The sequence below is a fragment of the Sarcophilus harrisii genome, chromosome 2, assembly GCF_902635505.1.
Source record: "Sarcophilus harrisii chromosome 2, mSarHar1.11, whole genome shotgun sequence".
Taxonomy (NCBI): domain Eukaryota; kingdom Metazoa; phylum Chordata; class Mammalia; order Dasyuromorphia; family Dasyuridae; genus Sarcophilus; species Sarcophilus harrisii.
In genome coordinates, this window is record NC_045427.1 from 479,979,725 (window position 1) to 479,997,671 (window position 17,947).

The following is a 17,947-nucleotide window of genomic DNA, read 5'->3' on the forward strand; positions in this document are numbered from 1 at the left end:
TAGAGTTACTAAAGCCACCTGGCTACATATGTACCCATCAACCGTTGCTTATTAAGCATTTTAATCCCACTATCTAACCTTGTAAATTTGTAACCTTCCAGTCAAAAGGACTTAAAGGGAGAATCTTTGCATAGCTGAGATTTACGCCTGCGTAATCTAGAGCCGCCTGGAACTATGCCCCAAGGCAGGAAATCGGAAGTACCAATCAAATTCCTCTAGGTAGCAGGTGACTAGAGCCTAAACCAGATTCTTAAAAGGTCAACACCCAACTGTAAGAGAAATGTTAGGGTCAGCCCCCGCTCCAGATCCCGGAATTTCCGGGTTGCCGAGCGACCCCCTTCGGAACGCGGCAGGTGTGAGCAGCAGCTAGGCGCCAGGGGTCGTAGCCCCTTTAAGAACGACGTCCGGGGCGCGCGGCAGAGCCGCGGAGGTCGAAGTGTTCTTGCTGTTGGAGAGGCTTGAGAGCGCCTGGCGCGAGACATGCAGGCGGGCCGCTGGCTGGTCCCGGGGCTGTCCCTGGCCCTCGGGGCCGGCTTGGGAGCGGGGGCCGTGGCCTGGATGAACAGGAAAACTAGCCCGGGAGTGGGAGGGCTCTGGAGCCGGCTACCCGTGCTGCCGGTGGCGGCGGCGGCCGCGGGGCCCGTGGTGCCGGCCGGGGGCCCGGGCGAGCTCGCCAAGTACGGGCTGCCGGGGCTGGCGCAACTCAAGAGCCGCGAGTCCTACGTGCTGTGCTACGACTCGCGCAGCCGGAGCGCCCTGTGGGTCATCGAGCAACTGAAGCCCGAGCGGCTGCGGGGCCCCGGCGACCGCCAGACCTGCGGCTTCCAGGAGGACGACTCGGTGCACGTCTACCATCGGGCCACCAACGCCGACTACCGGGGCAGCGGCTTCGACCGCGGCCATTTGGCGGCAGCCGCCAACCACCGGTGGAGCCAGAAGGCCATGGACGACACCTTCTACCTGAGCAACGTGGCTCCGCAGGTCAGGGACGAGAGCCCGGGGCCCCGCGCCCCCAGCCCTGCTTGCACAACGGGAGGAAACCGCGGCGGGGGAGGGGGGGGGCGTGCTCAGGGACTTCAGTTAGCGCCGCCAGCATCTAAGCTCCTGACTCCAGGCATACGGGGGTCGGCCTTTACCACGGACCCGTACAGCGGGCGCATTTTCCCAAGGGTTTGTCCGTTGGTGGAATGAGAGGAGGCCATGTGCCCCAGCGTAGACAAATCCAGAATTTCCTGGGGATGATGGCATGTAGAGGTGAAAGGACTTGGCTCTGCCCTAGAGTGGAGCGACTCTAGTCATCACTCTGGTTTATGGCTTATCTGTGTGGGTCGGTCATCGAGCATTTATTAAGCACCTACTGTAAACCAGGTGTGTGCCAGGCACTGTGCGAAACTCGTGGAAATGAGACAAGCAGGAGTTCAAAGTCAGCATGCAAGCAGCTGCCTACAGACAAGCTTTGCACAGGGTAAATTGGAAATGATACTTCCAATTACAGAATTTCTGCAAGATAAGAATATTTGCAATGGTGTTTTCCAGTCTTACTTTGAAACTTTGGTTTTACCATTTTACCATTTTCACCCACAGACCTGAGTTTCTTCTTCCCACAGCCAAATGCCAAGTAGTGCTTCGCCATTTCAGTGCTCAAGACAAGAAATGGGGATGTGACTGAAATCATAGGACATTCCGACTTGGCTCCCTCTTTGTGTTTTTTCTCTTTTAGGTCCCCCACCTAAATCAGAACGCCTGGAACAATTTGGAAAAGTACTGCAGAAGTTTGACCCAGACTTATCACAATGTCTATGTGTGCACTGGTCCTCTCTTCCTACCCAGGTGAGCTCCCTGGGTAAAGGAGGAAGCCAAGGTAACTTTGTCTCAAGAAAGGGGGAGAGATCCTGACCCTTTGCATTTAGTCCCATTTAGGCCTCCCCACTACCTTCAGTCTTACCCTTTCCTCTGAGCTCATCACCCTTTAGTACCTCCAGATATCATTTGTTGGTCCGAGTGGTCTAGCTCAGCACGGTTATAAAGCCTGTCCCCTGCCCTCTCTTAAGTCTACAGGTAGGTACACTGGGGATATTTTTTTAATCAGTCCTGTAGAATGCCCAGATGTAGGGACTGCTTATAAGAATGCCAGATTGAAATTTGTGGAGTTAGTCAAACCATCTTCACTCCACTTCACCCACATACACACAGATGGTTAAACCCTCAATCTCATCATTGCTCATAAATTACACATCCAGAATCAAGAATTCAGAAGCTGCTCTACTGTTGTTTCCCCTCTTTCTCTCTCTGCCTCTCTCTCATCTTCATCTTTACTGTGACTTTTAGTCCCTCAATGTCCCACCAAGTCACCACCACTCCTATTTAATCTCCATTGTCTTCCCCTCCCAGTCTTGACCCTGGAGAAATCTCCCCCTTTTGTGAGTTTGAATCCAGCCTCAAACATGTACTATCTGAGTGACTCTGGGGCAAGTCACTCACATCCTGTTTACCTCAGTTTTCCCATCTGTAATGGCAAACCACTCCTGTATCTTTGTCAAGAAAACCCCAAATAGGGTTTTAAAGAGTCTGAAATGATTGAACAACAACAAAAGTTAACTGGTTGAATCAGATATTGTCTTCTCAGTCCCTCATCATCCCCTGTGATGATCTTGCCTTGCTGTGTCCCAGCCTGATGTTACTTTCCCATCTACTTCTTCCATTCACAGCTATTCTGAGTCTACCATGAATCTGTTATTCTGTCTCACTTCAACCTTACTTACCAACTCTTTTTGTTCTTCTCTCTTGGATGATTTTTCTCCCTATTAGGCATTGTTCCAAACCTTTTCCTACCATTCCCCATTTGGCTCTCAGTTCTGTCTTCTCTCCTTTCTTGTGTCATTATTGCTCTTGATTGAATCTTCTGGTTAAGGAAGTGGTATTTCTGGAAAAGATCAACTCTGGAATTGGCACCTGTGACAGTTTTGTCTCTCTCTCCCTGACAGTTTTGTCCCCCTCTCGTACTCTATCTGTAATCCCATTTATTGACTCCTTTTCGTCTATCTACAAACATGCCAGTATCTTCCCCATCCTTAAAAATATCCTCTCCATAGCTGTCAAATGATGTACTCCTCCCTTTCTTGGCCAATAATGTCCTGGAAAAAGCTCTACAACTTTTTCCATTTCTTCTCACTTTTTAATTCCTTGTAATCTGGCTACTAACCTCACCTTTAATAAGAAAACCCTCTCATCTGATTACTAGTGTCTCTAAATTGCTCCTACTTTTCCTCGAGTTCTCTATGGCATTTGGCTTGTCGATCATTGTCTTTTCTGGGTCTTTGGGACTCTGTCTTTCCTGGTTTTTCTACCTGTCTGGATGCTTCTCATTTTCCTTTGCTAGAGCATCATCCAGGTCCCTAACCCCAAACTATGGGTGTAAGCCCAGCTTCTGTCTTGAGAAGTCAAATACTTGTGTATCTTCATTAGCCTTGTGAAGGGCTCCCCATTCTTCTAGGCACCCTGCTACAAAATCTCAAAGATGGCTCGATTTTACCTCCACAAAATTTGAGCCAGCTGGGTGCCAGAGTGAATAGACTGCTAGACTTGAACTGAAAGACCGGAGTTAAAATCCTGCCTGAGATGTCTACTAGCTGTCTGACTTTGAGGAAGTCACTTAACCTCTCTCAGCTTCAGTTTCCTCATCTGTAAAATGGAGTTGATAATAAGACCTATCTTCCAGGGTGGTTATAATGATCAAATAAGATAAGACATTTGCAGTATTTATAAACTTTTAAAGTACTTTATAAATATCAGCTATTATTATTCTCATATTAAACCCTCTTTTCTCCACTCACATGGCTACCACTATAGTTCAGAATATCATCACCTCTCATTTAGATTATTTCAGCATCTTTTTAAATAATCTCTTTGCCTGAAGTCTCTCTCCTCTGCAATTCATCCTCCCCTTAGCTTCCAAAGTCATTTTCCTAAAGCCCAGGTATGACCTTGGCACTCCATTTCTCCAAAGCCCTAGTGATTCCCTTTTGCCTTTAGGAAAATATTTAACCTTTTCTATTTGACATGTAAAACTTTATATTATAGCATCATACCTTTACAGCCTTATCCCATGTTTCCCTTTATACTCTCTGTGGTCCAACCAAAATGGCCTCCATACTGAATGATTTTCCATGGTCCTCCCAGGCTTTATCACCACATACCTGGAACTCACTTTCCCTTTCCTACCTATTAGACTTTCTAGTTAAGCTCAAAGCTTAGTCCATATACCATCTTCTTTGTCTGTTTTTTTCTTGATTCCCCATCAAATTATTTTGTCTGTTTTAACTCCTTTCTGGAGTATTCCCTGAAGAAGATAACCACCATTTTCCTACAATTCAGATTCTTAATATGGCTAGGGATAACTTTTGGGGAGATTACATTCCTCTTAGCCCTGTAGCTCTTGAACCCCAAGCAACATGCTTCCCATCTATACAAAATCAGTATTCACAATAAGGATATTTTGTTTTTTTAAATAGTATTTTTTTTCCAAAATACATGTAAAAACAGTTTTCAACTTTTTTTGGTAAGACTTTGTGTTGCATATTTTTCTCCCTTTCTGATACAGGTTAAATGTGTATAATTCTTTTAAACATATTTCCATATTTGTCATGTTGTGCAAGAAAAATCAGACCAAAAGGGAAAAAAAGAAACATGAGAAGGAAAATTAAACAAAAAGTGAAAATGCTAGGCTTTGATTTACAGTCAGTCTCCATAGTTCTCTGTCTGGATGCAATTGGCATTTTCCATTTCAAGTCTATCGGAATTGCCTTGAATTTACTTCATTGTTGAGAAGAGCCAAGTCCATCACAATTGATAATCACGTTTCCAAATACATGCAGATTTCAACATTCACCTTTGCAAAATCTCGTGTTCCAGATTTTTCTCCTCTTTTCTCCTCCTTCCTTCCCAAGACAGCAGGCAATCTGATATGGTTTAAATTTTGGTTACTATGAAGAGATTGACTATAAATATTTTAGAATAGATGAATCTTTTAGTTTCTTCTTTGATTTCTATTAGTGTGCATATATTCCTGCAGCCCTGCCAATGGTTTTCATTTTTCTTTTTTGTGAATCTCATGGGTGTGAGGATGAGCTTCAGACTTGCTTTAATTTGCATTTCTCTAATAGTGATTTTGAGCATTTTTTCATAAAGTGGTTGATGCTTTGGGTTTCTTCCATTGAAACTGTTTATATTCATTGACCATTTCTCTATTGAGAGTCTTATAAATTTGAACCAATTCCTTGCATTTCTTGGATATGAGATCTTTATTTTTCACAGTTATGTATTACCCTTCAAATTTTAGTTGATTTAGATTTGTTTGTGCAAAAAATTTTCAATTTTTTATAATAAAAATTGTCTATTTTTTCATATACAAACCACTCTTGTTTTTGTTTGGTCATAAACTCTTCCCTTATCTATAAATTTGAGAGGTAATTTCTTTGCTCCTCTGATTTGTTTATGATGTGCCCCTTTATATTTAAGTTATATATCAAATCATCTAATCTTGATTTTTTTTTTCCTTTTGGAGTTCTTTTATAGCTTGTATAATTTCTTTTTATTATATTTGAGTTATTTAAACTATTTTTAGGTTGATTTGTATAGTTTATATTTTTTGGTAAATATTCATCCATCTTCCTTTTAAGTGATAAGTGATAAGTTCAAGATAGCTTGAAGTTAGGTAGAATAGCTTCTGATAATTCCCTTGGTTTTCTATTCAGCTGTGAAATGTCCTTTTCCGTTTTTGGTAAACAAAAATAGTTTTGATTTCCCTTTCTCCTTTTATTTACATCAGATGAGTTATTAAAAAAAAGTGCTAGTATTATTTATCAATTTGATATTTTTTAACTTTACACTTTATTAATCATTTTCTTAATTTTTATAGAATTTCTATTGTTTTGGTGAGTTGGAGGGGGTTGACATATTCTTATTCAGGTTGTTTAGATTTGTGTCCAAATCATTTATTCTTTCTCTTTTTTCAGTTGCATTTGAAGATACAAATTTTCTTCTAAGAGATGTTTTTGCTACATTTCATGAATGTTAGTATTTTATTATGATTTTCTGTGAAATTTTATGGTTTCTATAATTTGTTAGTCTTCAGTTCTTTACCTTTCTTCAAAAACTTTAGTTGTGATCAGCAAATGATGTTTAGCACTTTTCTACATTTTTTATTGAACTCTTTTTGACCCAATATATGGTCAACTTTTGTAAAGGTAACATGCACAGATGAAGTATTCTCATTGAGTAATAGAGATTAATAATTGCAGTGATAAGTAGCATTTCTATGGTACTATATGGTTCTATGTGAACTCTGAGCTAAGTGTTTTACAAATATTATTTCACTTAAGCTTCATAACAGTCCTGGGAAGTAGATGTTTTTCCTAATTTTTCCAAAGTTCTCTTCAGATACTTAATTCTTTTCCTTGTTTATCTTTTGGTTAAATCTGTCTAGGCCTGTAAGTTGTATTAGTATTATAATTTTATTATGTGTTTCTCTCTTTAATTCAGTTATCTTGTCCTTTTGAAGTATTTAGATGTTCTACTATATAGTACATATATATTAAAATGTTGCCATTGATTTGTTACAGTGCTTGTAAATGGGCTTTCCTTTAGCTTTACCTGAAATCATGATTATTACTGGTGGATTTGTTTGTAGTTCAACTGAAGCAAAACTATTTTCATTCTAATCCCTCATTTTGACTCTAGGTGGACATTTATATTTTAAGTATGTTTCCTGTAAACAACTGTTCTTGGATTCTGTTTTCTGATCGATTCTGCTCTCTTCCATTTTGTGATTGAATTAACCTCATTCTTGCTTATGCTTAATTGTATATTTTCCTCTCTTCTGTTCTTTTGTAATTATTCTTCTTTTTGTCTCCACTCCCATTTTTATAAAGAGGAAAGTGGTGAAAGAAACTGAGTTTGCTTGATATCTGTTGGGGAGACCCTACCCTGTTGCAGCATTTCTTTTCTTTGCTATACTCTTGATCCCAAGGTTTTATTCTTCTTTTCTTTGTAATGTTTTCTCCCCCTCTCCTCTCTTTGATATCAGAGTTTATTTTTGTTATGACTGTTTCCTTACTTCTCTTTTCCCTTGTTCTTATCTTCTCCTATTATCTCTTTGAGATTAAGGACTTTCTATACCCTAATCTTTGTATAGCTAATTTTTTATTCTTTTTAGATGAAAATAGGGTACCCTTTCTCTTCATTCCTTAATGTTTAAATACTTTTCATTTTATGTGGTAGTGATTCTTCCACCACAACTCCTTTCTTCCCTAGAATAGTTCACTGTCCTTCCCAATTATTTTCTTTTGCAACTGTTAATGGAGGGGAAGGGAGAAGAGAAGAACTACATAAGATCTTTTTTGTCATTTTTATCTTTCTCTATAGCTTTTAAGATAGTAGGTTTTAAAGGAGAAGATATTTCATTCCCAGCTGTTTTCCATTTGAACAAATATGTGTACTTTTCTGTTTCTCTTGGGTCTTTTGTTTATATTTCAGGGTGTTTGCTCAGTTTTACTTTTTTCATTCATAATACTTGCAAATCCTCTATTTTATTAAAGATTTATTTTACCTTACAGTATTATATTTAATTTTTCTGGATAATTTATTCTTGGTTTTGAACCTTCATATTTTGCCTTTTGGAATAGTCCTGGCTTTTCAATCACAGCTACCAAGCCTTTTGTAAGCCTTATATGTATCTCCTTGATGTTTTTAATACTTTCTTTTTTGACTAATTGAAGTATTTTTTCTCTGACCTGGAAGCTCTGCATTTTGACTATGATATTCTTTGGAAGTTTTCATTTTGTTGCTTCTTTGAGAAAATAGCTGGAAATTCTCTCTATTTCCCCCCCCTTGTGTTCTAAGAGTTGTAAGCAATGAATTTTCATTTATAATTCCTTCAAACATGGCACCCCCTTTTTTTCCCCTTGGGCAGTCATGATAGTCTGATAATTCTTGGATTTTTTCCCTTGACTTTTTTTCCAGGTAATTTAAAAAATATTATATATTCTTTTCTTCAATCTTTTGATTTTGTTTTCATGTTTCTTATTGTCTTGTTGAGTCATTGTTTTTATTTGACCCATTTCCAGGGTAATCGGTTCTATCTTGGGCAGAATTTCTCATCAATTCACTTTTCTTGGTTCTTCATTGCAGTCTCAGTGTCTAGATGAGGGAGAGGGCTGTGCTTAGGTCAAGTTTTGCTTTTGTACTTTTGAGTTTTGCAGGGCCTTTTTGGTCCTTTCTCTTGCTTCAGGGCATGACTTCTGCCACTGGCTCCGGCCCACTTCTGGGCTGTAGGTCTCTCCCTTGCTGAGTTCTGCTTGGGCCTCTTGTTGTTATGAAGTTACTTTGAACCACACTTTCCACTAAGGTGCAGCTTTGTGGGTCAGTGGATAGAACTCCCAGATCTGGAAGTCAGGAAGACCTGAGTTTGAATTTGACTGCAGTCTCTGGGACTTTGCGACAGTCATTTAATCCTGTTTTTCTTAGTTTCCTCATCCATGCAATGAGCTGGAGAAGAAAATAGCAAACTATTCCAGTATCTTTGCCAAGAAAACCCCAGAGGGAATCACAAAAAGTTAAGACACGACTGAAAATGACTAAATACAGACACACTTTCTCTCTCCCTGTTTCTCTCTTTTTCTCCTACTCCATTGTCTATTTCAGAGTTTCTGCAGAATTTATGGGCAAGATAAAGGACTTTTCCAGGTGATTCTCCTTACTTCTCTTTAAAATGTTAAATTTAAAAACTTTAATGGGGAGTAAATGAAGGGGATCTGAGTTCCTATTGATCCTAACATGTCACCATTTCACAATACTTTTAACCCTCAGCTCTGTTTACATAATGATGCAAATGCAAGACTAATCAGTACATTATAGTTACTCAATATGAAGCAAATGTGTAACTTTATAAATCCCAGTTTATCCAGGTGACATTCTCCTATCATCATATATACTATCTAATAGGAAGAGTGGGTATGTAGAAAAACTATTATACCAAATGTAAAGGACGTAAAGAATTGACTCAGAGACAGAAACAAAAAAGTAGATTAAAAAAGGCAGAAAAAGACATTTGATGCTTGAAAAACTTTTAAAATCCATGTGTGAAGCAGTACCAGACATGGAACTGAGAGGACTTATTTGAGAATTAGCCATTTTGAATGGAACTGCTTTTAGAACTTGCAAAGTTAAAATTCACAAAATGAAAAACTTTGAAAACTCTGGCTCAAAAGAGTCACAGATCTAGGACAGACCAATATTGAAAACTGGTTCTATGATAGGGAACGGTCGTAAGTCCTGATGTAGCTCAGATCCTAGGAGCAATGTAAAGTTTCATTTCTGGCTTCTAGCACTGTCTAAAAACTAGAAGAATGACCAGGAGAAATTCAAGACCAAAGGGAAACCTGCAGTTCTGTCCTCTTAACTCAGCCGCTTCTCAGGTGGATGAGAGTAACTGAGTATAGCAGCAATCTACTCTTATTCAGACCCAAATCCAAACCAGGAACTTAAATCCCAGCTCTGCAAATGAAGGATAGGAAAACAGTCTGTTTGTTTGAAAAATCTGATTGTTTGAAAACAATCTGGACTGTTCTGGATCAGACCATGTTGGGAGCTCTGAGATCCTGAAATGACACAACACTCAATTCCTTGTTCTATTTCTTTTTCTGAAATGGGACTATTTAAGCAATTTACTTCCTCCTCTGATAATCTGGGAAGCCTATATTTTTGGAGGTTGTCATCCATTTCGTTTAGGTTATCAAATTTATTGGCATAAAGTTGGGTAAAGTAACCCCTTATTATTTCTTTAATTTTCTCTGCATTGGTGGAAAGAACTCTCAATTCCTTAAGAAAGCTGTCATAAGACCAGCCTAAACATTCCCTCTAGAAATATGTAGAATTCAGTTCTAATGTCAAATATAAAATCAGAAAGTAGAATAAGAAAAATGAATAAACAAAAAGAATCCTATCATAAGCTTTACATGAATTTTACATTGAATTGCTCAAGGCACAAACCTAAAAGAGGATGACATAAAACATTTGCAAGCAAAGCCTCAGAGAAAAGTACAGCATGGGCACAAGTTCAATTAGTTCCTAGAAGAGAAAAAGTATAAGTTTTAAAGAGTATAAAATGTTTTTTATAAATTACATGAGAACTCTAGAGGAAAAAAATCACAAATTATGGAAGAAACAGTTGGAAAGAAAATCAACAGCTTGGCATAAGAGGTACAAAACTGCACAAGAACCAAACTCTAAAAATCAAAGTGAACCAAATAATGACCAATTATCACTCAGTGATTACTCATTGAAACAAATACCAGAAGTCAAAAAACTGGGAAGAAAATTGAAGAAATTATAAGATGTTTCTTAGCAATAACAACTAACTTGGGAAACAAATCCAAGAGGGAGAAAAAATCGTTGGAATACCTGAAAGCCTTTACCAAAGAAATCTTAAAAAACAAAAGAAAAAACTGTCCAGATCTCTTAGAACCAGAGTATAAGGTGAAAATAGAATTCACTAGTCATTTCCTGAAAGAAATTGCCAAATGAAAACTCCCAGGAACAGTATGGCTGATACTACAGGCAGCCAGAAAAAAAAAAATTCAAATACTGAAGAGCCACAGTTAAAAGTCCTAAGATTTAGCATCCACTTCTACAAAGGAGCAGAGAGTTTGTGTTGCTTGTGTCATTTCAGAAGGCAAAAGGCAAAAAACTTTCTGCCAAGAACTTAGCCCATATAATGGAGTTTAATCCTATGGGGGGAAAATTGAATCTTAATGAAATAGTGGCCTTCCAAACATTTTGGATAAAAACACCAGGTCTACATAGAAATTGTGAAGTTCAAGCACAAGAATTAAAAGGTCATAAAAAATAAATATGATTAAACAGTTAAAATGCACTAAACAAGGATGAGCTATTTACATTCAAATATAAGGAGATGATACCTATGTTTTCTATGGAATCCTACAATCATTAGCAGTTAATGGGGGAGGAGGCAGTCTAATTAGACAAGATATCAAAGTGGCTGTGTATATCTAGATCTTGAGAAAAAAGTGTAAAGGGCAGGGAGAGAAAAATACTGTGGGTAAGGTATTAGGGGAAAGGATGTCAAATAATCAGGTGCACAAGTAGAAATCTGTACAAAAAGGATGGGTGGAGTAGATGACATTTGACCCAAACTTTATCTGATGTAATCAAAAAATACACACACATATATATATGCATATAAATACAGAAGTTAGCAGGAATTGGAGAATAGATTAAAGGAAGGGACTACACCTAAACAAAAGAAACTCTTAAGAATGTGTATATATAGTTCTTTTTGAAGTGACAAAGAACAGAAAAATCTAAGGATGCCCATAAATTGTGGAATGTTTGAACAAGTTATGTGATAGAAGACTATTGGGTTGTAAGAGATTATGAAAGGGATGGTTTTGGAGAATTCTGCCTGGGATAACTTACATGAACAGGTGTAAAATGGAGTGAACAAAATCAAGAGAATAGTTTCTACTATGACAGTGATACTGTAAAGACAACTTTGGAATATTAGGGATTCTGCTTAGTGGAATGAGCAGTCACAATCCCAGAAGACTAATGATGAAACTTCCTTTCAGAAGTATATGACTGAATACAGAATGAGACATTTTTTCAATGTGACCAATGCAGAAACTTGTTTTTCTTGATATGACATATTTGTAATGAGTTTTGTTTTTCATTCTTAACTCGGGGTTGCCATGAGAGAAAAAGGAAAGGTATTTTTGCTGATTGAAAAAATATATGTATGTAATTTTTTAAAGCCCATAAAGGGATCTTTGGTTTCTTCAAAAGCCAAATATTTCTTGTTAGCTCTACTAGCTTATAGTTATTATTAACTAAAGCTACTGCTGGGTCATTGCCAATCAGATCACCCCATGCTCTGGGACCTCCAGTTGTGTATTTTGTTTCAACTATTTCTTCCCCAAGTTTTTATTGTGGCATGGAGGAGACTCCTGGAGTCTGGAAGTCTATAATAACACCTAACATTTATGTAGCACTTTAAGGTTTGCAAAATGCTTTCATAGCTACTTTCAGAGTAGCTACTATTATTCCCATTTTACAGATATGGAAACTTGAGTCTGAAGGATACATAATTTGCCTAACATAATAGCCAACAAATATCAGCACATGGATTCAAACCGAGTTCTGTCCTGACTTCAAGTTCAGTGCTTTCCTGCTGTGTCTAAAATCTACCTTGGGAGAGGGGGTCCAACTGGAAAGAAACAGGGCTTGATATGTAGTAGGTGCTATATAAATGCTTATTACCTATCTGTTCCTCTTCCTTCCTCCCATTGATTCTGAACCCCCAGCTGCCATTGCTTGCATCCCATTTTTGGTTTTTTTACTAACTGCTTCTTTATTCCCTTTTTCCCTCAACCACTCTAAAGCTACCCAGCAATTCCACTGCATCCTGTAATCTGCTGCATAGGTAACACAGGAGTTTTCATCTTACACTTTTTCCTTTCTTGCTCCTTCTCACTTCTTCCTCTCACTGAGCCTTGCTGTCTCAACTTCCCTGACCACTTACTAGTAATGGCTGGGAAATTGGGTATTCCTTGCGCCCATTGCTACTTCCAGACTCTACCACCATCACTGAGTAGCCCTTCCTTTGAAGTTGGTTCAGTTTGCATTACAACTAATCAGCCTTCTGTGGGCTGTCTGCCAATCTTCAAGATACTTTATTTCCTCAGTTCTTAGTGCTCACTCTTTTCTTCTTTAACTTTCATTCAACATACATACCAATACTTGCTCTAGCGCTGTATTCTCCTACTCCTTAATCCCACCTCAGCTGTACATTTCCATGTTCAGTAACTCTGAATTCCTTTATTTTTACCATAAGCTCGTCATTCACCTCTTCTGCCATGAGATCTTAGATCCTTTTATTTTTTTGAGACAATCAGAGCTAAGTGACTTGCCTAGGCCAGTTATAACTGAGACTTAATTTGAACCTAGGTCATTCTGACTTTGGGGCTGGTATTTTATCCCCTGTGCCACCTAATTGCCATGACCTGCTGCTGATCATCTCTTCTGGACGTGGCTCTTCCTTGTTGCCATCCTCCAGGACTCCTCTCACCACACCCCCTCCCTTCCCTCTCACCCACCACATTCAGTCATTCGGCAAGCCCTACTGCTTGTACATTTACAACATCTCTCCCTGAACTGTCGTGATAGCATGATGCCCTTCTTTTCTTCCTTTCCTCAGCTCTCAAATTGATGCCCTGATCTCGTCCTCCCCATTTCCTCCAGGTGTTTGGCTTTTTAGATTGTCCCCTTTCTTTATCCCCAGTATTCCCCTCACTCTCCAGCTCATCACATCCTCTGCTTTTCAGTGACACTGGCCCTCTTGTTCCTCACATGTGATGCTCCATTTCCTGAGTCAGTCAGTGTTCACTGACTAACATCAATGGCAGGAATCTTGCCCTTCTTGGGCCCTCCTCCTGGCTTCCCTGATTTCCTTCAGGTTTCAAATTAAAGCCCCTTTCTGCAAGAAATCCTTCCCAATCTTCCTTAATCTTGGTGCCTTTCCCTTTGAAATCATTCTCCATTCACTGTAGGGATGTATTTTTTGTTTATACATAGTGGCTGGCACATTATTTTGCCTGTCAAACTCTGAGCTCCCTGGGGCCCAGTTTTGTGTCCCCAGTACTCGGGACAGTGCCCAGCACATGGTAAGGATCGGATAAGTGCTTGTTGACAGCTTTAACTGGATTGTAATTTTGAGGGCAAGGACCTGGGTCTACTGGGGACATTGTTGTGACATGCATGAATGTCTATTGATCCACTGCTTTTCCCTGTCTTTTCTGTTCTGCCTAGGAGGGAAGCTGATGGGAAGATGTATGTGAAGTACCAGGTGATTGGCAAGAACAATGTAGCGGTCCCCACTCACTTCTTCAAGGTGCTGATCCTGGAGGCTCCTGGGGGGCAGATCGAGCTCCGTTCATATGTGATGCCCAATGCTCCTGTGGATGAGAACATCCCATTGGAGCGCTTCCTGGTTCCCATTGAAAGCATTGAGCGGGCCTCTGGGTTGCTCTTTGTACCCAACATTCTTACACGGACAAGCAACCTGAAGGCCATTGCCCCTGGAGCCAAGTGATAGCAGGGCAAAGGAACCTGAAGAGGAACAGAATAAGGGACAGCTCAGTGCAGTGGATAGAATATTGGACAGGGTAATTGCTCTGATCCTTAACTATCTGTATGACTGAACAAATCATTTTCCAATATGTAAAATGCCGGAATTTCTAGGGATGGATACCTGAATCTTCCCTATTTATTCCTAGGTATCTTAGGATGCTAGACTAAAAGTCTGACCTTACCCTTGAGTACCTAGTCCTGCTTCTGGAGGATAGATCAGGCTGGGACTTTTTCATCTCTGTTGAGGAATGTCTTGTCTTCCCTAGAATTGTTTCAGGAGGTTCTCAGGCACTTCATATTATGATGGGGAAGAGTCTGTACCTGTGGTTTGTATTTTGTTGGACCTACCTTTAATAGGTTAAAGGGGATGCTCCTTGTACCCCTTGGAGTAGAGTTTCAGCTTTGTAAGAAAGAAAGGGTTTGCTGCTGGTTGTAATTTATGGCCTACTAGACATGGAGAATGGGCATGTACTTAGGTAGGAGAGGTTCAGAAAATTCCAAGGATTCTACAGCTTGATGGAGTCAAGCCACTTCCATTGGGCACCTTCATCATCTATGAAAGACTTATTTTGTTTCCATCCCTGCTGCCCACTACCCTTAGGTTTTTTGGGAAAGTTATTTTTGTCTTTTTGGACTTCATTTTCCTATTTGAAATGAGGAGGCTGATAAGACATTAAAAAGAAAATAGGAAAAATTTTACAGTGTTCAAGCATTCATTGTGTTAAAAATTATATTTCTCAAATCTGTAGCTCCAACGATAGACTAGATGACTAAGAGTATACTTTATGTAATTAGAATAATAAAAATGTATGTGAAGGATATTACCAAGGGATAACTTAATAGTTGAGCCAGATGAATTACATTTTGAGGAATAAAACATGAAGATTAACTAGGAAATAATGAAAAAAGTAGGAATGAGGTTAGTTTGGTTTTGCCAGATCTTAAATGATTAAAATAGCAATGAACAAATCTGTTTAGTACGGGTAAAATATAGAAAACTTTATCAGTAGAATGTAGTCATTAAAATTTGGAAGGAAAACCATACTGCCCTTTAGTCTTTGATGATCAAAGAACACAGCATTCTCCTGGGAAAACTGGTTAATAGTTTGGTAGCAAATAGGTGTTGACCTACCTGTTACACCATATGCTGCAATACTAAGTAGGTAAATGGTTAAATTTAAAAAGTTGTATTAACAATTTAGGGGAAAAAGAAATCATCCCGACTCTTAGTAGGGGATGAATTTGTAACCCGCTATGATGCACATATAAAAAATAAAAAACAACTTCGATTACTTGAGCAATTATAGATTTTGCAAGTCTGAAAGGCAAAATCTACCAGGAACTTCCATGGTATGATTAAAAGCCATTTTACAATAAGTAAAAAATTTCCCTTTTTTAGACCATTCCCAGAATTCTTAAACCATTTCCAGAATCATTTTGGGGAACTTTTTAGATCCAGTTAATTAGTATTGAAGAATACTATCCCCATTATTTTATAGAAGTACCTCACCCCTCCAGAAATTGATAGTACAAAGCCTAAGAGATCTCTCAATACTTAAATCCAGCTACCATTTGTTTGAAGGATTCCAGAATCAGATTAAGATGTTGGTCTTAGTGAATTATCAGGCTCAGGATGGTACACATATAATCCTCCATAAGAGGCATTTTAATCTCCTTGAACACTTCCAGTGATGAGGGGTTTGTTATAGTATGACAAGTTATTTTTCTTTTTTATATAAAAAAATTGTATATGACTATTTCGTGTTTGAATAGCTTGAAATGTTATATTTACCTGAAATCTGCCTTCCTTTAATTTGCCACCACTAGTTCTAGCTGTGCTTTCTTAAGTTATATACAACAGGCTAACTTTGTTCTTGTGACCCTTAAGATAAAGACTGATCATAGTTACATCTTTTCCAGGTTAAGCATCCCAATTCCTTTAACTTTTCCTCGCAGGGGTCATGGTGATGAGTTCTCTTAGCATGTTATTCTTGATCTTACAGACAAATTTCAATATGTCAACATTCCTTTTAAAATATAAGAACCGTAGAATACCAAGGATGGAGACTTTTCAGAAGTCCGACTCCTAGTTAGCGGAAATGATTAAAGTAGGAAAGCTGATTGGCAGGCTTCACCCATCACATATCCAGGAATAACCCCACAGTGTCTGTCTTCTGTGGGAGCTTTGGGGTGGAGTATGATGTCTTTCAATGAAACTGTCTTAAAAAGTTGAAGAAAAAAAATTTGAATAAAATAAGGGTCATGAAACTTGCTCTAAAACGCTTGCCTCAAACTGAAGATAGTGCTCCAGTTTTCTGAAAGTGAAGCACTTATCAAGTAACACTGTCCATCCTGATCAATAAATCAACAAATGCCAATCCAGCCCCGTAGTCCTGAATTTTCAATTTATCATCTCTAAATAGTCATTAAACACATGACTGGATAAAATGTTGAGGAGACAGATCATCTGAGGAGGAGCTAAGAGAGAACTGATCCTCAGATAAATTCACTGAAAGGACCGTTTAAAACTAGAGCACTGACTGAAGTAGTGATGGCTGCAGGACACTGTGATCTACCAGAAGTGTGTGACTTAAGAGTTGTGAAGAACATAGCCAATAAATTATAAGTAAAATAAGTGGGAATCATGGGAAGATCATATAAGGCCTGCTGGTCATACCTGACAGAAATGTGGAATTTGAGTTGGGTTTCTTGCAAGGAGATTCTGATATGAGGTATTGAGAAACGTAAGAACAGAGAAAGAAAAAGAAAGGACAGGACATGGCCCGAGGAACATAGAGGCAGGAAAGGAGACTCACTGAATGAAAGAATAGCTGACCGGAAGTGATCAAAACTGGCAGGCAGGGTCTGCAGCTGTGTTACTGCCAGAGAAGCAATTCTTTGTGAGAGCTGATCGCTCAGAGAAAAGCAAGATTGCCATATAACTCCTTTTGTCCTGAAAGATGAAAAACTTTTTAGATTTCTTGGGTTGTTCTCCTCTGTTTTTGGGGGGAAGGATATAGAGGAAGAAAGACAGTCTTTGCATCTTTTTATTCAGAATTAATTGGATAAAATGGGATCCCTTGCTATGTGAAGTGCTGGGTGGAGAATGCTCTGTGACCCTCTCACTATTTATAGTATGAGAGGAGGGAGGAAAGTATTTAGAACAGATCTATTAGAACTTTGCAGATTTCTGGCATTAGGGAACTGAAAGAATGTAACATTTTCTTAGCACCTGGACAAATGAGGATATAAGCTTATAGAGCTCCTCACTGTTTCAATGGCTGAGAAACACAGAGAAGCCCACCTGTGAGGGCCAGATAGATAGGGTGCAAATAGCAAGGAGGTAATCGCCAAAGAACCCAAGGACATCAATGCTTGCCTTCTGGAGTCATGCACTGCCCTAAGCACATGGGTCTCTACTCATCTATCTTCCTACTAGGTTTTATATGCATCGGTAGGAAAGTGTGGCTCAAGTTTATGGTTGAGTTGCTACATTATAATCATTTATGCTTCTGCTTTAATTGAGCAAACTATCTTTCTATTAGGTAAATGTTGATTGTACATGCTTTTGCCTTCTTTTGGTAATTCTTGCTTTTGTCTTGTCACTTAGTAAAAGTTCTATCTTTAAGAGTCAGTGGTGTCATGGTGTTTGGTTTTCTGTAAATTGTAAATTCAGCAGGGCAGGGCCCTAGGGCTTCAGTGGAGTGTATTACCTAACATACACACTATACCGTCTTTGGAACTG

The 17,947-nt window shown here is 39.1% G+C and overlaps 1 protein-coding gene across 1 annotated transcript; it reads left to right on the forward strand.

Annotated features, from left to right (window-relative positions):
- Window positions 1-236: 236 nt before the first annotated feature.
- Window positions 237-17,836, forward strand: ENDOG (endonuclease G). The gene is made up of 3 exons (XM_031954761.1): window positions 237-981; window positions 1,721-1,830; window positions 13,882-17,836. Exons 1-3 carry the CDS (start codon window positions 481-483, stop codon window positions 14,162-14,164), a joined length of 894 nt encoding a protein of 297 aa, XP_031810621.1. The 5' UTR covers window positions 237-480; the 3' UTR covers window positions 14,165-17,836.
- Window positions 17,837-17,947: the final 111 nt, after the last annotated feature.